General features: G+C 41.0%; 1 protein-coding gene across 2 annotated transcripts in view; it reads left to right on the forward strand.

Annotated features, from left to right (window-relative positions):
• Window positions 1-16059, forward strand: part of LOC115217059 (kinesin-like protein KIF27) — a 103044-nt gene that overhangs the window by 62227 nt on the left and 24758 nt on the right. For both annotated transcript variants that reach the window (XM_029786642.2, XM_029786643.2), the window contains 7 exons: window positions 132-206; window positions 2880-3094; window positions 4625-4719; window positions 6063-6237; window positions 7327-7423; window positions 9421-9515; window positions 15853-15960. In XM_029786642.2, coding sequence (XP_029642502.1) covers window positions 132-206; window positions 2880-3094; window positions 4625-4719; window positions 6063-6237; window positions 7327-7423; window positions 9421-9515; window positions 15853-15960 — 860 coding nt within the window. The remainder of the gene's footprint in view (window positions 1-131; window positions 207-2879; window positions 3095-4624; window positions 4720-6062; window positions 6238-7326; window positions 7424-9420; window positions 9516-15852; window positions 15961-16059) is intronic.

Consider the following 16059-nt stretch of genomic DNA (forward strand, 5'->3'; position numbering starts at 1 on the left):
TATTTTTAGCCAATGATTTACATATTAATCACACTGGAAATTAAAGTAAATATATTTCATTTGTATGAATGTAATTATATGAAATAATGTTTATTTGGAGTTTATTTATCCATTTTTTTTTTTTAATTTAGACTCCACCTAGTTGTGAAGATGTTCAGACAATTGAAAAACTCCACATCCGTCCTCAGACTGTACCTATACAATATGTAAGTATTTCCAGGACTTTCTGGCCTCTGAGTTTCACCAGATGAATACTTGACCATATCTGTTATTTACCTTGAAGCTTTATTGAACAAGAGATTTAGATTTTTGGTTGTTTCTGTGTGCCAAAGATAGATTTCTGTATCATAAGTTTGTGAAGAATGTGAAGCTGTATAGTTGCAAGTCTGGAGTGTTGAGTGTAGAAGACTTGCAGATGCTGGAGAGAAATGAGTTGAGTACAATCTCGTAGTTATATAACATCAATTTTTGTGAAAAGTAGAGCATAAATGAGTCGAAGAGGGTAACAGATCATGAATGGTATCAGCTGTTGTTTTGCATGTCATGTAGCAAGCTGTCCAACACATACTAATATGGAAAGGCAAACCTTAAGACTATCATCATCATTGTAATCATCATCACCATCATCATTTAACTCTTTTGATACCAACCTGCCTGAAACTGCCTCTGGCTCTGTAGTACAAATGTTTTGGTTTCATAAGTTTTGAATTAAAATCTTCCACCAAACATTAGTCACAATTAATGTTCCTAACACTAGCTTAATGATAACTACGATATTTTACTAAATTCTTTTATATTTAAAATTAATTGAAAGAGACACAGAGCATCTCAACAGAAATATAATAAAGAAAGGGTTAAAAGCACCGATGCTGGTGCCATGTAGAAAGCACAAGTGATGGTGTCACATTAACCCTTTTGATACCAACCCACCTGAAACCATCACTGGCTCTGTAGTACAGATGTTTTGTTTTCATAAGTTTTGAATTAAAATCTTCCACCAAACCTTAGTCACAATTTATGTTCCTAACACTAGCTGAATGATAACTAAGTTATTTTACTAAATTCTTGGTTATATTTAAAATTAATTGAAAGCGCCACAGAGCATCTCAAAATTTGGTCTGTCTGAGAACCCGGAGATGTCTGCACAAATGTCCCTGACAAGAGTGGAGGTGCATTTTGCTCAGTAGACTGATCATGTGAAACTACGGTGGTTCAGTTGTGATGCATGACTGGTTACCTTGCAGTTTGGTTTTGAATCACTACTACAATGCTGTTTAACGGCAAAGCTGAGTTAAAGAGATTCTCAGTCAACAGGAGTCAGGAATAAACATTCAAAATAGAAAGTTTAGTTTGTACTTATGGTTTGTGAAGATGTTTCTGTTGAGTAATTATGCATACACAAACACACACACACACACACACACACACACATGTATATGAGGGGGTGCTGAAAGGTTCATGGTTTTGGGTAACAGAAAAAGCTGGAGGGATCAGTTAATTGTGATTTTATTCATAGTCGTAGGAGTGGCTGTGTGGTAAGTAGCTTGCTAACCAACCACATGGTTCCGGGTTCAGTCCCACTGCATGGTACCTTGGGCAAGTGTCTTCTACTATAGCCTCAGGCTGACCAAAGCCTTGTGAGTGGATTTGGTAGACGGAAACTGGAAGAAGCCTGTCGTATATATGTATATATATGCGTGTGTGTGTTTGTGTATCTGTGTTTGTCCCCCTAGCATTGCTTGACAACCGATGCTGGTGTGTTTACGTCTCCGTCACTAGCAGTTCGGCAAAAGAGACCGATAGAATAAGTACTGGGCTTACAAAAGAATAAGTCCCGGGGTCAAGTTGCTCGATTAAAGGCGGTGCTCCAGCATGGCCGCAGTCAAATGACTGAAACAAGTAAAAAGAGTAAAAAAAAAAGAGTAAAGAGTATTCCCCTCTTATTCACACACTAATTGCAGCAGTCCTTCAGTTTTTCTAAGCCCAGCAAAAGAACTGAAGGTTGGGCCTCCGACCAGGTCTTTTATGAGACCCTTAATGTCAGGAACTTTCAGCACCCCCTCATCCGTATGAGTGTTTGTGTATGAATATATGTGCATATACAAACGTGCATTTTGGGATATACAAATGAAAGCAAGCATCCATCCATGACATCATGGAAGAAAAAAACTGACATGAAACAATGATGATATATTTTGTTTTGGGATTTGGTTTCCAAGATTCTTTATGTGAGTTTGTGTGTTGAAGCATATTCTTTTGTGTCCGAGGAGAGTCATTTTCTTTTTGTGCCTCTCGACAACTATTGAAAATGTTGCAAGACACAACGAAAATTTTAGAAAAATAAATAAGTAAATGAGTGGAAATTTTACCAGTGAGTGTATTAAATTATAAGACACTAAAAGAGAATGTCTCTCTCCAGAGACAACAGAATGATCACCCACCTAACACCCATGGACATATTTACAAAGTCAGAAAACAGCACAGCTCCCATGACTTTAGGAAACATTTTTTCACGCTAAGAGTTGCTGAAGCATGGAACAAACTGCCGGCATCAGTTGTTAGTCGTCGGAGCACTGCATCCTTCAAAACTTCCAAGCTTCCTGAGATTTGCCAACACTACACCTGATTTTCTCCCCTCCATACACATGCAAGCATGTATCTGACTCATGCATTGTTCGCTTTCCAGACGTTTGTACATTACTGCATATACTCTATACGCACTTTCTGATAAGTTGTGGCGCACCTGAGCCTGTATGCAATAATTTCATTATATTATATATATGTGTCAAAAAAGATAACGATAGTTTAGGAATGTGTCCTTGAGAAAATAGTATTACTATGTTCTGTTTATGTAACCTGATATCCTCTGATAATTCCAGAGCAGCCTGACATATCTTCGTCCTCCTTCTCGCCAAATACACACAAGTCCGGCCCTCTTTTCCTTGGAACGGATTATGCAGAACTTCCGTGCCCGCAGTCAGTTGTTGGTTGTGAACTTAGAAGATGCTGATGAAGTCCTTCAACTCAGCTTTGATGACATTGGCCAAGGAGATGACATGTCTTTGGATAAAATTCAGTCTGAAACATTCAAGAAGTAAGCCAAATTCCTGCTCTGTTTCCCTCTGTCTTATATACTTGACAAAAAGTACTGTACTCCGGTCTGTCGGTGACCCTTTGACTCTGTATAAATTTCTGTTGCAAAATATTTGTACCCAACCCTGTAGTTATGTATCTGTGCATCATAATCGTTATCTATTTCTTTACTAACCACAAGGGGTTAAACACAGAGAGGACAGACAAACGGATTAAGTCGATTATATTGACCCCAGTACATAACTGGTACTTATTTAATCGACTCCGAAAGGATGAAAGGCAAAGTCGACCTCGGTGGAATTTGAACTCGGAACGTAGCGGCAGATGGAATACAGCTAAGCATTTCGCCCGGCGTGCTACCGTTTCTGCCAGTTTGCCGCCTTCATGATCATTATCATTAGCATTTAATGTCAATTTTCCCTGCTGGCATGGAAGCACTCCGTCAGTTACAACGACGAGGGTTCCGGTTGATCTGATCAGCGGAACAGCCTGCTCGTGAAATTAACATGTAAGTGGCTGAGCACTCCACAGACACGTGTACCCTTAACGTAGTTCTCAGGGATATTCAGCGTGACACAGAGAGTGACAAGGCCGGCCCTTTGAAATACAGGTACAACAGAAACAGGAAGTAAGAGTGAGAGAAAGTTGTGGTGAAAGAGTACAGCAGGGATCACCACCATCCCTGCCGGAGCCTCATGGAGCTTTTAGGTGTTTTCGCTCAATAAACACTCACAATGCCCGGTCTGGGAATCGAAACCGTGATCCTACGACCGCCAGTCCGCTGCCCTAACCACTGGGCCATTGCACCTCCACAAGGAAAGGACATGTGTGGTGACATGACAACTCAATTGGAATGTATAAATACCAAAAATAGTATTCATGTCTTCACAGAGCACAGGTTCTGCCTACAGACCTCTGTGTAATGGGGCCAGTATGCTTCCATTGCTTGACTCTGCTCAACAACTGATTAAGTAAATATATCTTTCTTTTCTTATTTATTGATTACCTGTTTCAGTCATTTGACTGTGGCCATGCTGGAGCATCGCCTTTAGTCGAACAAATCAACCCCAGGTACTTATTCTTTGTAAGCCTAGTATTATTCTATCGGTTGTCAAGTGATGTTGGTGGGGGTACAAACACAGACACACAAACATATACACACATACATGTGTAAATATATATATATATATACGACGGGCTTCTTTCAGTTTCCATCTACCAAATCCACTCACAAGGCTTTGGTCGGCCTGAGGCTATAGTAGAAGACATGCAGTGGGACTGAACCCGGAACCATGAGGTCCGTAAGCAACCTACTTACCACACAGCTACTCCTACGACTATAAACTATATGCTTATAAACTTTTATGTAACCATATACATACATACATACATACATATTTATACACAGACTTGTAGGCATACACACTCTCTCTTTTACACACACACACACGGTTTTTAAAAATTGTGTATAATTTTGTGCCAGGACCTATTAGAAGAGTTTAATGTTTCATTTCTATGTCTTATTCCGCAGAAATCATTCTGAAATCAAGCGGCGGTCGACATTTAAAGTGGGAAAGTTAAGGTCAGACCAACAGGACACTTTTAAAGAGATTTCTTGCGACCAAGGTATGTATTCATGTATGTACACACACACACACACACACACACGTGCACTCACACACAAACACACATGCACACATCATCACACATATATACAAATGCAGCCATATGCAGTTACGCTATTTGTACATGTACACACACACACACACAGACCCATAGGTGTGTGTGTGCGTGTGTGTGTTGGCCTGCTTGCTTAGCCAGCGGGGGTGGCGTCATTTGAAGGCTAAAACAATGCGAAACGCATTGTGACCAGCGATATGTAGCAACATCTGATAGCCTGGTCGGTCACGGTGATCACGGTGATATATATATATAATTTCAGCAAAAACAATTAAGATTCAAAAGAATTCAAATGAATTCAAATGAATATGGTACTTAACTTAGATGCACCAAGATTCTTTATGGTATTAACCATAAAATCATGTGGAGTGATTAAAACCAACAAAAAAGCAACAAGAATGGATCGGTAGATTAGTACAATTGTTTCATACTAAAAACATTTAATTTCAAGCTGCAAATATTTGCAGCTTGAAATTAAATGTTTTTAGTATGAAACAATTGTACTAATCTGTCGATCCATTCTTGTTGCTTTTTTCTTGGTTTTATATATATATATATATATATACACACACACACACACACACACACAGGGTTACTGGTAGCATGCTGTATTAAAATCAAGTGAAACGATGTTTATTAACAAGATATCCCATATAACATCACCTGAGGAGATGTGTCTGCACCGACGGATGCACCACAACCAACTGTACAGTATCCCACCTACGAGGGACCGATGCAAGATGCATCAAAATGACCGTTGTGAGCCATAAAGTTTCTTGTATATTCCATTCCTCCCCATGCCAGAGAAAAACGAAACCAGTCTATGCTTTGTGTGGAGTGATGGGAACTTATCAGATTGATAAAAATGGTTCATCATCATCATCATCATCATCATCATCATCATCATCATCATTTAGCATCCGCTTTCCATGCTAGCATGGGTTGGACGGTTCAACTGGGGTCTGGGAAGCCAGAAGGCTGCACCAGGCCCAGTCTGATCTGGCAATGTTTCTACGGCTGGATGCCCTTCCTAACGCCAACCACTCCGTGAGTGTAGTGGGTGCTTTTTACGTGCCACTACACAGGTGCTAGACGGGGCTGACAAATGGCCACGATCAGATGGTGCTTTTTACGTGCCACCGGCATGGGGGCCAGGCGAGGCTGGCAAACGGCCACGATCAGATGGTGCTTTTTACATGCCACCGGCACGGGGGCCCGTTGAGGTGACGCTGGCAAGTGAAGAAATTCTGCAAACTTCTTTAGTAAGAAAATTATTTTCTGTTGATTAGATGCCATCACATGTGAAGTTTCCATTCAACACCTTGAAATGTCCATCACACGGAGTAGACAACAATTGTCTTCGTCCAGTTCCATTGAAGAGGAACCACAGAATGAGATGACAGAAGCAGATGCGAAAATGCTTGAATCCAACCAAAAACTGTCCAATTTGGCTTCTAATATCCGGTAGGCTCCATTTCCGATCTTTCAGTTCTTACTTTCTTTTCAGTGTCTTTGAAATTTCTCTCCAAAGTCGTCTTCTTCTTCTTCTTCTTCTTCTTCTTCTTCTTCTTCTTCTTCTTCTTCTTCCTCCTCTTCCTCTTCCTCTTCCTCTTCTTCTTCTTCTTCTCCTTCTCCTTCTTCTTCTCCTTCTCCTCCTCCTCCTCCTCCACTGCTTTTTATGTGTGAACTGGGTACGTTTAAGTGGCACCTGCACTTGCAAGAAAAAAAAACTTTTGAGAGGGGAGGGGGCATTGGGGGAGTTGATCTTGTGTTGGATGAGGAAAAGTTACAGTGAGACAGAGACAGGAGTCTTACAGTAGAGGAAGCACAAGGTTACCCAGCCGGACAGAGAGAGAGAAATCAGGAATGAAGACAGAAACAGGTGCACTATGGAAAAGTGGATGTTAAATGGTCATGATCAGGACAGTGTATCTAAGACCACATTATCCAACCTGTCCTTTTTTTTTTTAGAAGACAGTAAGATTTGATATAAAGGAGATTTGGTTGCTATTTCTAGCAGATCAAGTAATTCCATAGCAAATTATATGCTTATCCCGGCCGATGTAATTGTGGCTTTTTTTAGGTGCAGGAGTGACTGTGTGGTAAGTAGCTTGCTTACCAACCACATGGTTCTGGGTTCAGTCCCTCCGAATGGCACCTTGGGCAAGTGTCTTCTACTATAGCCTCGGGCCGACCAAAGCCTTGTGAGTGGATTTGGTCTCAGAAACTGAAGGAAGCCCGTCGTATATATATATACACACACACATATATATATGTATATGTATGTATGCGTGTGTGTGTTTGTTTGTGTTTGTGTTTCCCCACCACCACCACCACCATAGCTTGACAACCGATGCTGGTGTGTTTAGATCCTCGTAACATCTCCATAACGGCAAAAGAGTGATACAATAAGTACTAGGCTTACAAAGAATAAGTACTAGGCTTACAAAGAATAAGTCCTGGGGTCGATTTGCTCGACTAAAGCATGGCCACAGTCAAATGACTGAAACAAGTAAAAGAATAAACGGATTATTTGTTCTCCTTGTCTTTCAGGATGAAAGAACAGTTTATTCGAGAACTTGTTAAGAAAGGTAAAGATGCGACATCACTAAACAGACAATATGTACAGAAAATTAAGGAACAGGAAAAGGTTGGTTCATTTCTCACTTGTCTTTGGTTTTTACTTTCTTAAACAAATCTTCCTTTTTTTTTTATTTTGTCTATCTAATCCTCTAATTAGGTCCAAATATTCTATCTGCTTTATGTTCAAACCAGCCAGATCCAGCCTCTCACACCTACCTTACAATGTCATTCTAAAAATAAACACTCGCATCATTAAAATCTTGAAGCTACGGAATAACGCATGATTTATTCAAAACATTATGAATAAATAAGTATTACATTTGACAGAGTAATTTGAATGCTTAAGGGTTAATCAAGGAAGAAAGGTTAGTATTTTTGAGGGACCTCCAAGAAACAGACCTTTTAAAATTTCAGACCCTATGGTTGCCTGTGTACAGAATCAAAACTGGAGGTATCCAGTAGTATCATCTACCTGTCCCCATTGCCCCTTTTCCTATTGCTATTGGATTTAAGAAGAAATTGTTAAGGTATTGGTGTCCTGCTTTTCTGAACAGCCTGCATGATGAATATTATTATTATAGTGGACATGGTTTGTGCAGAGCCAATCCCACTCTCTTGTCTTTCATACTTGTATTGATTTGGTGTAACAAGTGCCATGAGTCCTGTTGATGCAGGATTTGTATGGAATTACCTTCTCTTGGGTAACCAGTTCCATAGCTGAAGGGCCTCATATGCCTGGATCTGCTGGAATATCTGTGAGTGATCTTCTGGCCCATAATTGGGGCCCTGACTAGCACTACATTCCAGGTCAGAACAGACCTGGGCACAGGTCTATTCAGAGGTGTTCCACACTCCTCGAAACCCTGAAACTCCCAAACTAGAGCCCTAAACTGGTGGCAGTGGCACCAGCTATGATGATGTCATAATCAGGAGATGCTAAACCTTTAATAATAATAATAATAATAATAATAATTGTGTACAGTGCTCAGGTGCACTACAACTCATCTAAAGTCTATATATAATCAGGTGTAGTTTCGGCGGATTTCGGAAAGCATGAGGGCCTTAAAGGATGCAGTGTCATGGCAGTCAACAACTGATGCAGGTCTCGCTAAACACATAAAATGGTTGTATTTGCGGCACCACCACCGTTACTACAATTTTTGCCATCAACAATCACAGAACTTCAATTATGTAGTCTCAATTTAAACAAAACAAAAAACCCTGCAAGCCAGTAGAATTTCCCTAAAATCCCTCCCTGCCATCTTAACAAAAGGCTGTCCTGCTGAGTGATATAAATACGTATTCTTGCGTGCCTTTCCTTCATTGGACACTAAACTCTGCTTGCGAAGACTTTTGAGGCAAGTGAATTGGAATCGAAATCCTGGCATCCAAGCTAGTGGAGTGCTAAGAGTACCATACAAGTGAGATCGTTGCCAGAGCACAAGCTGGCCTCCATGCCGATGGCACGTTAAAAACACCATTCAAGTGTGATCATTACCTGCATCGCCTTACTAGCACCCGTGCTGGTGGCACGTGAAAAAACATTTGAGTGAGGTTGTTGTCAGTGCCGATGGACTGAATCCTGTGCAGGTAGTACATGAAAAGTACCATTTGAGTGTGGCTGTTGCCAGTACTGCGTGACTGGCCCTCATGCCGGTGGCATGTAAAAGCACCTTTGATCATGAGTCGGCCTGTGGCTAAAGAACAACAACAATAACAACACAATATCATTTGTGTCATTTAACTTCTTATTGGATGCAATTAAAACTCAATAATATTTGTAAAATATCGGTTTCAAATTTTGGCTCAAGGCCAGAAATTTTGGGGGCAAGCGGTAAGTCAAGTCAATTACATCAGTTCTGGTATTCAACCAGTTTTTATTTTATTGACTCTGAAAGGATGAAAAGCAAAGTTGACTGTGATGGGATTTGAACTCAGAACGTACAGATGGACAAAATGCTGCTAAGCATTTTGCCCAGCATGCTAACAATTCTGCCTGCTCTGCTTGCCACCTTATCTATCAAGTATTACAGCAACTTTTGATTCTTATCTATTTCTCTTTAGGAAATGGTTAAATTGCAAAAGGATTTGTCTGAAACCCGACGAAATCTGCAGGATTTGGAAGGTAGGGGACAGAGTGATGAGACCGACGAAAAAAAGTAAGTTAGCTTCTTGTTGCAACACACACACACAACATATATCTATGTACATATGCATGCATGTACAGGGTAGCCCAGAAGTCACAAAAAAGGCTGAAATTTTAATAATTTTCTTTTAATTGCATTTTTTTTATTTGCGATATGTGATTTTTTCACACCAACGTACATATCTATTATATAAAATCCGTTCTGTCTGTCTGCTGTGTGTGTGTCTTCTAGGATCTCAGGCATCCTCCATCTGATTGCACTCAAATTTGATATGTAGATACCGACGGTATCAGGGCATGTATAAGTCTTGAAAAAATTACAAAAATCGATTCCAGGTGAGAATGTGATCGATAAAGCCATGGGAACATGCATTTGTATGTGCATGTACATCAGCTGTTGCGATCGATACTACGCGTATGCGAGAAAAATGCACATGCAGTTTGCGCAAAAAAAACGGGCTGGCTTGAAATAATGCCACAAAATGCAGTATATTTAAGAGACCAAAAAAGTAAGATGCAAAAGAGATATTTTCTTCAAACATGGCATGAAGGAAGGAAAGACTATTTGGTTTCTCAAGAAGTTTTTTTTTGCCTTAACTTCGTTTAACAAAACCGAAAGCTTTATTGAAACAAAGGCATGCTTAATTATTTTTTAATGAAAAGAAAACACTGATTGCTTTTTATTCAGCACCATATATTGGACGGGTGTGCGTTTTGCTCGTATATGCTATATATATATATATATATATATATATGAGTGTTGGGCCGCATGGAGGCAATGACCAAGACCTTTGGCATCATGTTGTGCTTGAGAAGAAGACCCATCAAACTGAGCAAAATCACAGTCGTGGCAGACACCAGTGTCACGCAAATTGGCACCTGTGCCAGTGGCATGGAAATGCACCCCAGTGTCATACAAATGGATCCCGTGCCAGTGGCATGTAAAAGCACCCGTTACACTCTCGGAGTGGTTGATGTTAGGAAGGGCATCCAGCCGTAGAAAACCATGCGAAATCAGACTGGAGTCTGATGCAGCCTTTCCGTGTGCCAGCCCAGTCAAACCTTCCAACCCATGCCAGCATGAACAATGGACGTTAAATGATGACGATGATGATGATATATAGATATCTGCCGTTTTTGGTGCTAAAGTATCGTACATTTAAAATGGAGCATAAGTGAATTATTTGTGAAATTTGAGCCACCCTGTATACACACACACACACATACACATGCACGCATATACACACACACGCACGCATATACACACACACACACACACACTCATATATGTATGTATGTTCTCTTCCGGGATGGATGGATGGATGGATGATTGACCAAGAAGCTCCCGTATGGTTTTACAAGCAGTTTTAACAGGTGGCACCTTGACAAGTGTCTTCTACTACAGCCCTGGGCTGACCAATATACCGTGTAAGTGATTTTGGTAGGTGGAAACTATGTGGAAGCCCGTCATATATATATGTATGTGTGTGTTTGTATTTGTTCTCCACTCTGGCCACTTTACAACTGTGTTGGTTTGTTTATGTCCCTACAACTTGGTGGTTTGGCAAAAAGGGCCAATAAAATACTTATAAATAAGTACTGGGATTGACTTGGAGGTTTTGCCCCAGCATGGCCACAGTCCAATGACTGAAGCAGCTAAAAGATATATATATTTATAGAGACACATATTCTTTTGCTCTTTTATCTGTTTCAGTCATTTTGACTGCAACTAAGCTGGAGCACCACCTTTAGTCGAACAAATCGACCCCAGGACTTATTCTTTGTAAGCCTAATACTTATTCTATCGGTCACTTTTGCTGAACCATTAAGTTATGGAGATGTGAACACACCAACTTCAGTTGTCAAGTGATGGTGTGGGGACAAACACAGACACACACACACACACACACATATATATATATATATATAATAATAATAAATAGAAATACGGGATGAATTAAAGTTCAAGGATTTCTTATCTTGGGATCACTTCGTTTACGGACAGTCTTGGCAAAAGGAATTCGGAATCAAGAATGAGGCAGGTTACTAGCTTAAGTATGCATAGGAGTCCAGACAGACAATGTAAAAAGAGGGGGAGAGAAGGGCGCGAAGAATCGGCAGCCAATTTCTATCAGCCCTGTAAGGGAGAATAGATCTTAAATATCTATAACGATAACTAGTGAATTATACAGAATATGCAAAAACGAGGCGAGGCTGAAATAGTAAACAGAGTGGCGTCTAGGGGGATCAGAATAATAATAATTAATAAATAATAATAATAAATAGAAATACGGGATGAATTAAAGTTCAAGGATTTCTTATCTTGGGATCACTTCGTTTACGGACAGTCTTGGCAAAAGGAATTCGGAATCAAGAATGAGGCAGGTTACTAGCTTAAGTATGCATAGGAGTCCAGACAGACAATGTAAAAAGAGGGGGAGAGAAGGGCGCGAAGAATCGGCAGCCAATTTCTATCAGCCCTGTAGGGAGAATAGATCTTAAATATCTATAACGATAACTAGTGAATTATACAGAATATGCAAAAACGAGGCGAGGCTGAAATAGTAAACAGAGTGGCGTCTAGGGGGATCAGAATAATAATAATTAATAAATAATATAATAAATAGAAATACGGGATGAATTAAAGTTCAAGATTTCTTATCTTGGGATCACTTCGTTTACGGACAGTCTTGGCAAAAGGAATTCGGAATCAAGAATGAGGCAGGTTACTAGCTTAAGTATGCATAGGAGTCCAGACAGACAATGTAAAAAGAGGGGGAGAGAAGGGCGCGAAGAATCGGCAGCCAATTTCTATCAGCCCTGTAAGGGAGAATAGATCTTAAATATCTATAACGATAACTAGTGAATTATACAGAATATGCAAAAACGAGGCGAGGCTGAAATAGTAAACAGAGTGGCGTCTAGGGGGATCAGAATAATAATAATTAATAAATAATATTATTCTGATCCCCCTAGACGCCACTCTGTTTACTATTTCAGCCTCGCCTCGTTTTTGCATATTCTGTATAATTCACTAGTTATCGTTATAGATATTTAAGATCTATTCTCCCTTACAGGGCTGATAGAAATGGCTGCCGATTCTTCGCGCCCTTCTCTCCCCCTCTTTTTACATTGTCTGTCTGGACTCCTATGCATACTTAAGCTAGTAACCTGCCTCATTCTTGATTCCGAATTCCTTTTGCCAAGACTGTCCGTAAACGAAGTGATCCCAAGATAAGAAATCCTTGAACTTTAATTCATCCCGTATTTCTATTTATTATTATTATTTATTAATTATTATTATTCTGATCCCCCTAGACGCCACTCTGTTTACTATTTCAGCCTCGCCTCGTTTTTGCATATTCTGTATAATTCACTAGTTATCGTTATAGATATTTAAGATCTATTCTCCCTTACAGGGCTGATAGAAATTGGCTGCCAATTCTTCGCGGTGCGACCACCACCACCAATACCGAATATCTCTATTTTGCTCCAACTATACCGGATGTCGTTTCTCCCACCACCATTATAGGTGTCTACTCTTTGAACCCCCCTCTTCAATACGCTATTTCACCATGCATTACCCCTCTCTCGATATCCTACGTTCTACTTGACTAGAACCTGTCCTCTGAACCACCCCTCCCACTGGTGTTCCCCTATATTTCTGCACCCCCCCACCACCATTATAGGTGTCTACTCTTTGAACCCCCCTCTTCAATACGCTATTTCAGCATGCATTACCCCTCTCTCGATATCCTACGTTCTACTTGCCTAGAACCTGTCCTCTGAACCACCCCTCCCACTGGCGTTCCCCTATATTTCTGCACCCCCCCACCACCATTATAGGTGTCTACTCTTTGAACCCCCCTCTTCAATACGCTATTTCACCATGCATTACCCCTCTCTCGATATCCTACGTTCTACTTGCCTAGAACCTGTCCTCTGAACCACCCCTCCCACTGGTGCTCCCCTATATTTCTGCACCCCCCCACCACCATTATAGGTGTCTACTCTTTGAACCCCCCTCTTCAATACGCTATTTCACCATGCATTACCCCTCTCTCGATATCCTACGTTCTACTTGCCTAGAACCTGTCCTCTGAACCACCCCTCCCACTGGTGTTCCCCTATATTTCTGCACCCCCCCACCACCATTATAGGTGTCTACTCTTTGAACCCCCCTCTTCAATACGCTATTTCACCATGCATTACCTCTCTCTCGATATCCTACGTTCTACTTGCCTAGAACTTGTCCTCTGAACTACCCCTCCCACTGGTGCTCCCCTATATTTCTGCACCCCCCCACCACCATTATAGGTGTCTACTCTTTGAACCCCCCTCTTCAATACGCTATTTCACCATGCATTACCCCTCTCTCGATATCCTACGTTCTACTTGCCTAGAACCTGTCCTCTGAACCACCCCTCCCACTGGTGCTCCCCTATATTTCTGCACCGCCCCACCACCATTATAGGTGTCTACTATTTGAAGCCCCCTCTTCAATACGCTATTTCACCATGCATTACCCCTCTCTCGGTATCCTACGTTCTACTTGCCTAGTACCTGTCCTCTGAACCATCCCTCCCACTGGTGCTCCCCTATATTTCTAAGCACCATCCGAACGTGGCCGATGCCAGACCCCTCTGGCACCTGTGCAGGTGGCACGTAAAAAACACCCACTACACTCGCGGAGTGGTTGGCGTTAGGAAGGGCATCCAGCTGTAGAAACACTGCCAGACTAGACTGGAGCCTGGGGCAGTCCCGAGCTCCCCAGACCCCGGTCGAAACCGTCCAACCCGTGCTAGCGCGGAAAACGGACGTTAAATGATGATGATGATGATGATGATGATATATACATATACATATACATATACACACATACATACAACAAGCTTCTTTCACTTTCCGTTTACCAAATCTACTCACAAAGCTTTGGTCAGCCTGAGCTTATAGTAGAAGTCACTTGCCCAAGGTGCCATGCAGTGGAACTGAACCCGGCACCATGTGGTTGGAAAGCAAGCTGCTTACCACACAGCCACTCCTGCAACTATTGTGAACCGTGTTACACTTAACAGGGGGCTGATTTATGGTAACATAGGCTGGTGATTGAAGGTTCTCCTTGTACTGCAAGAAACACACCCCAGCAACTACCCACAAAGCTCAGCTACCCAGGATACACAGGCTTGTTACTTGTGTTTACATGACCATGCTGTGAGGCTACATTTTTTTTTTTATTAGGGTTTATATACTTACACTCACCAACAGGGGACCAGTGAGGCAGAAAAAATACAAAGGCCCCTGATCTTAACAAATGACACAGATGAGTGCATTCTGTATATGAAAAGGTAGAGACGATCAAATAAATCCATAACAGTGGAAGGTTCACTAGTGTGGGGTGTGATTCGTTTATCACTGATTAATTAATCACTTTTCTTCTTTTTTTTAACTAAACCTTCGTGATAAACGCGAATAGATGTATAGACGTTCAGCGACATGCAACCAAGAGAAACCCTCCATCAGGCATTTGCCATATTCTGAACGCCTTACTTCCCTAGGCATGGATACATTGAAACTCCGACATCTGGCAGCTGATTTGGCAGACACCCATAAAATTATTAACCATCTTACAAACAATAACTCTGAGCACCTTTTCAAACTCCAACTGTCTAACACCCGTGGACATGTTTACAAAGAAAACAGCACAGCTCCCATGACTTTAGGAAACATTTTTTTCACACTAAGAGTTGCTGAAGCATGGGACAAACTGCCAGCATCAGTTATTAGTTGTCGGAGCACTGCATCCTTCAAAACTTCCATGCTTCTTGAGATTCGCTAACACTACACCTGATTTTCTCCCCTCCATACAGACGCAAGCATGTATCTGACTCATACACTGTTCACTTCCCAGACATTTGTACATTACTGCATATGCTTTATATGCACTTTTGACAAGTTGTGGTGCACCTGAGCACTGTATACAATAATTTTATTACTATTATACATACATACATACATACATACATCCTTCAAAAGTCGGAGCACTGCATCCTTCAAAACTTCCATGCTTCCTGAGATTCGCTAACACTACACCTGATTTTCTCCCCTCCATACAGACGCAAGCATGTATCTGACTCATACACTGTTCACTTCCCAGACATTTGTACATTACTGCATATGCTTCATACGCACTTTTGACAAGTTGTGGTGCACCTGAGCACTGTATAAAATAATTTCATTATATTATATTGTGTGCAACAAACAAGGGAGGCTACTTAGTTATATAATCACTAGTTGTAGTTCACTGATCGTCAGTTATCTAACTTAGTACCGCTGTGTTGTTATCTTTGCAGGATGTATTTGAAGAAGATTGAGGATGCTGAACAGAAGATCTCTACTTTGAGGAAGCAACAGAAGGAAACGGTCAAAGTTGCCAACATTACGTCACAAAATGAGAAAAAGTAAGTTGACGATGATTCACACCAATGTTAATTCAGGGTTTGGCACAGCAACAAGTGCAGCAAAGGAAGTGGAGGCGCAATGGCCCAGTGGTTAGGGCA

The sequence above is a fragment of the Octopus sinensis genome, linkage group LG11 (genome assembly GCF_006345805.1).
Source record: "Octopus sinensis linkage group LG11, ASM634580v1, whole genome shotgun sequence".
NCBI classification, from domain to species: domain Eukaryota; kingdom Metazoa; phylum Mollusca; class Cephalopoda; order Octopoda; family Octopodidae; genus Octopus; species Octopus sinensis.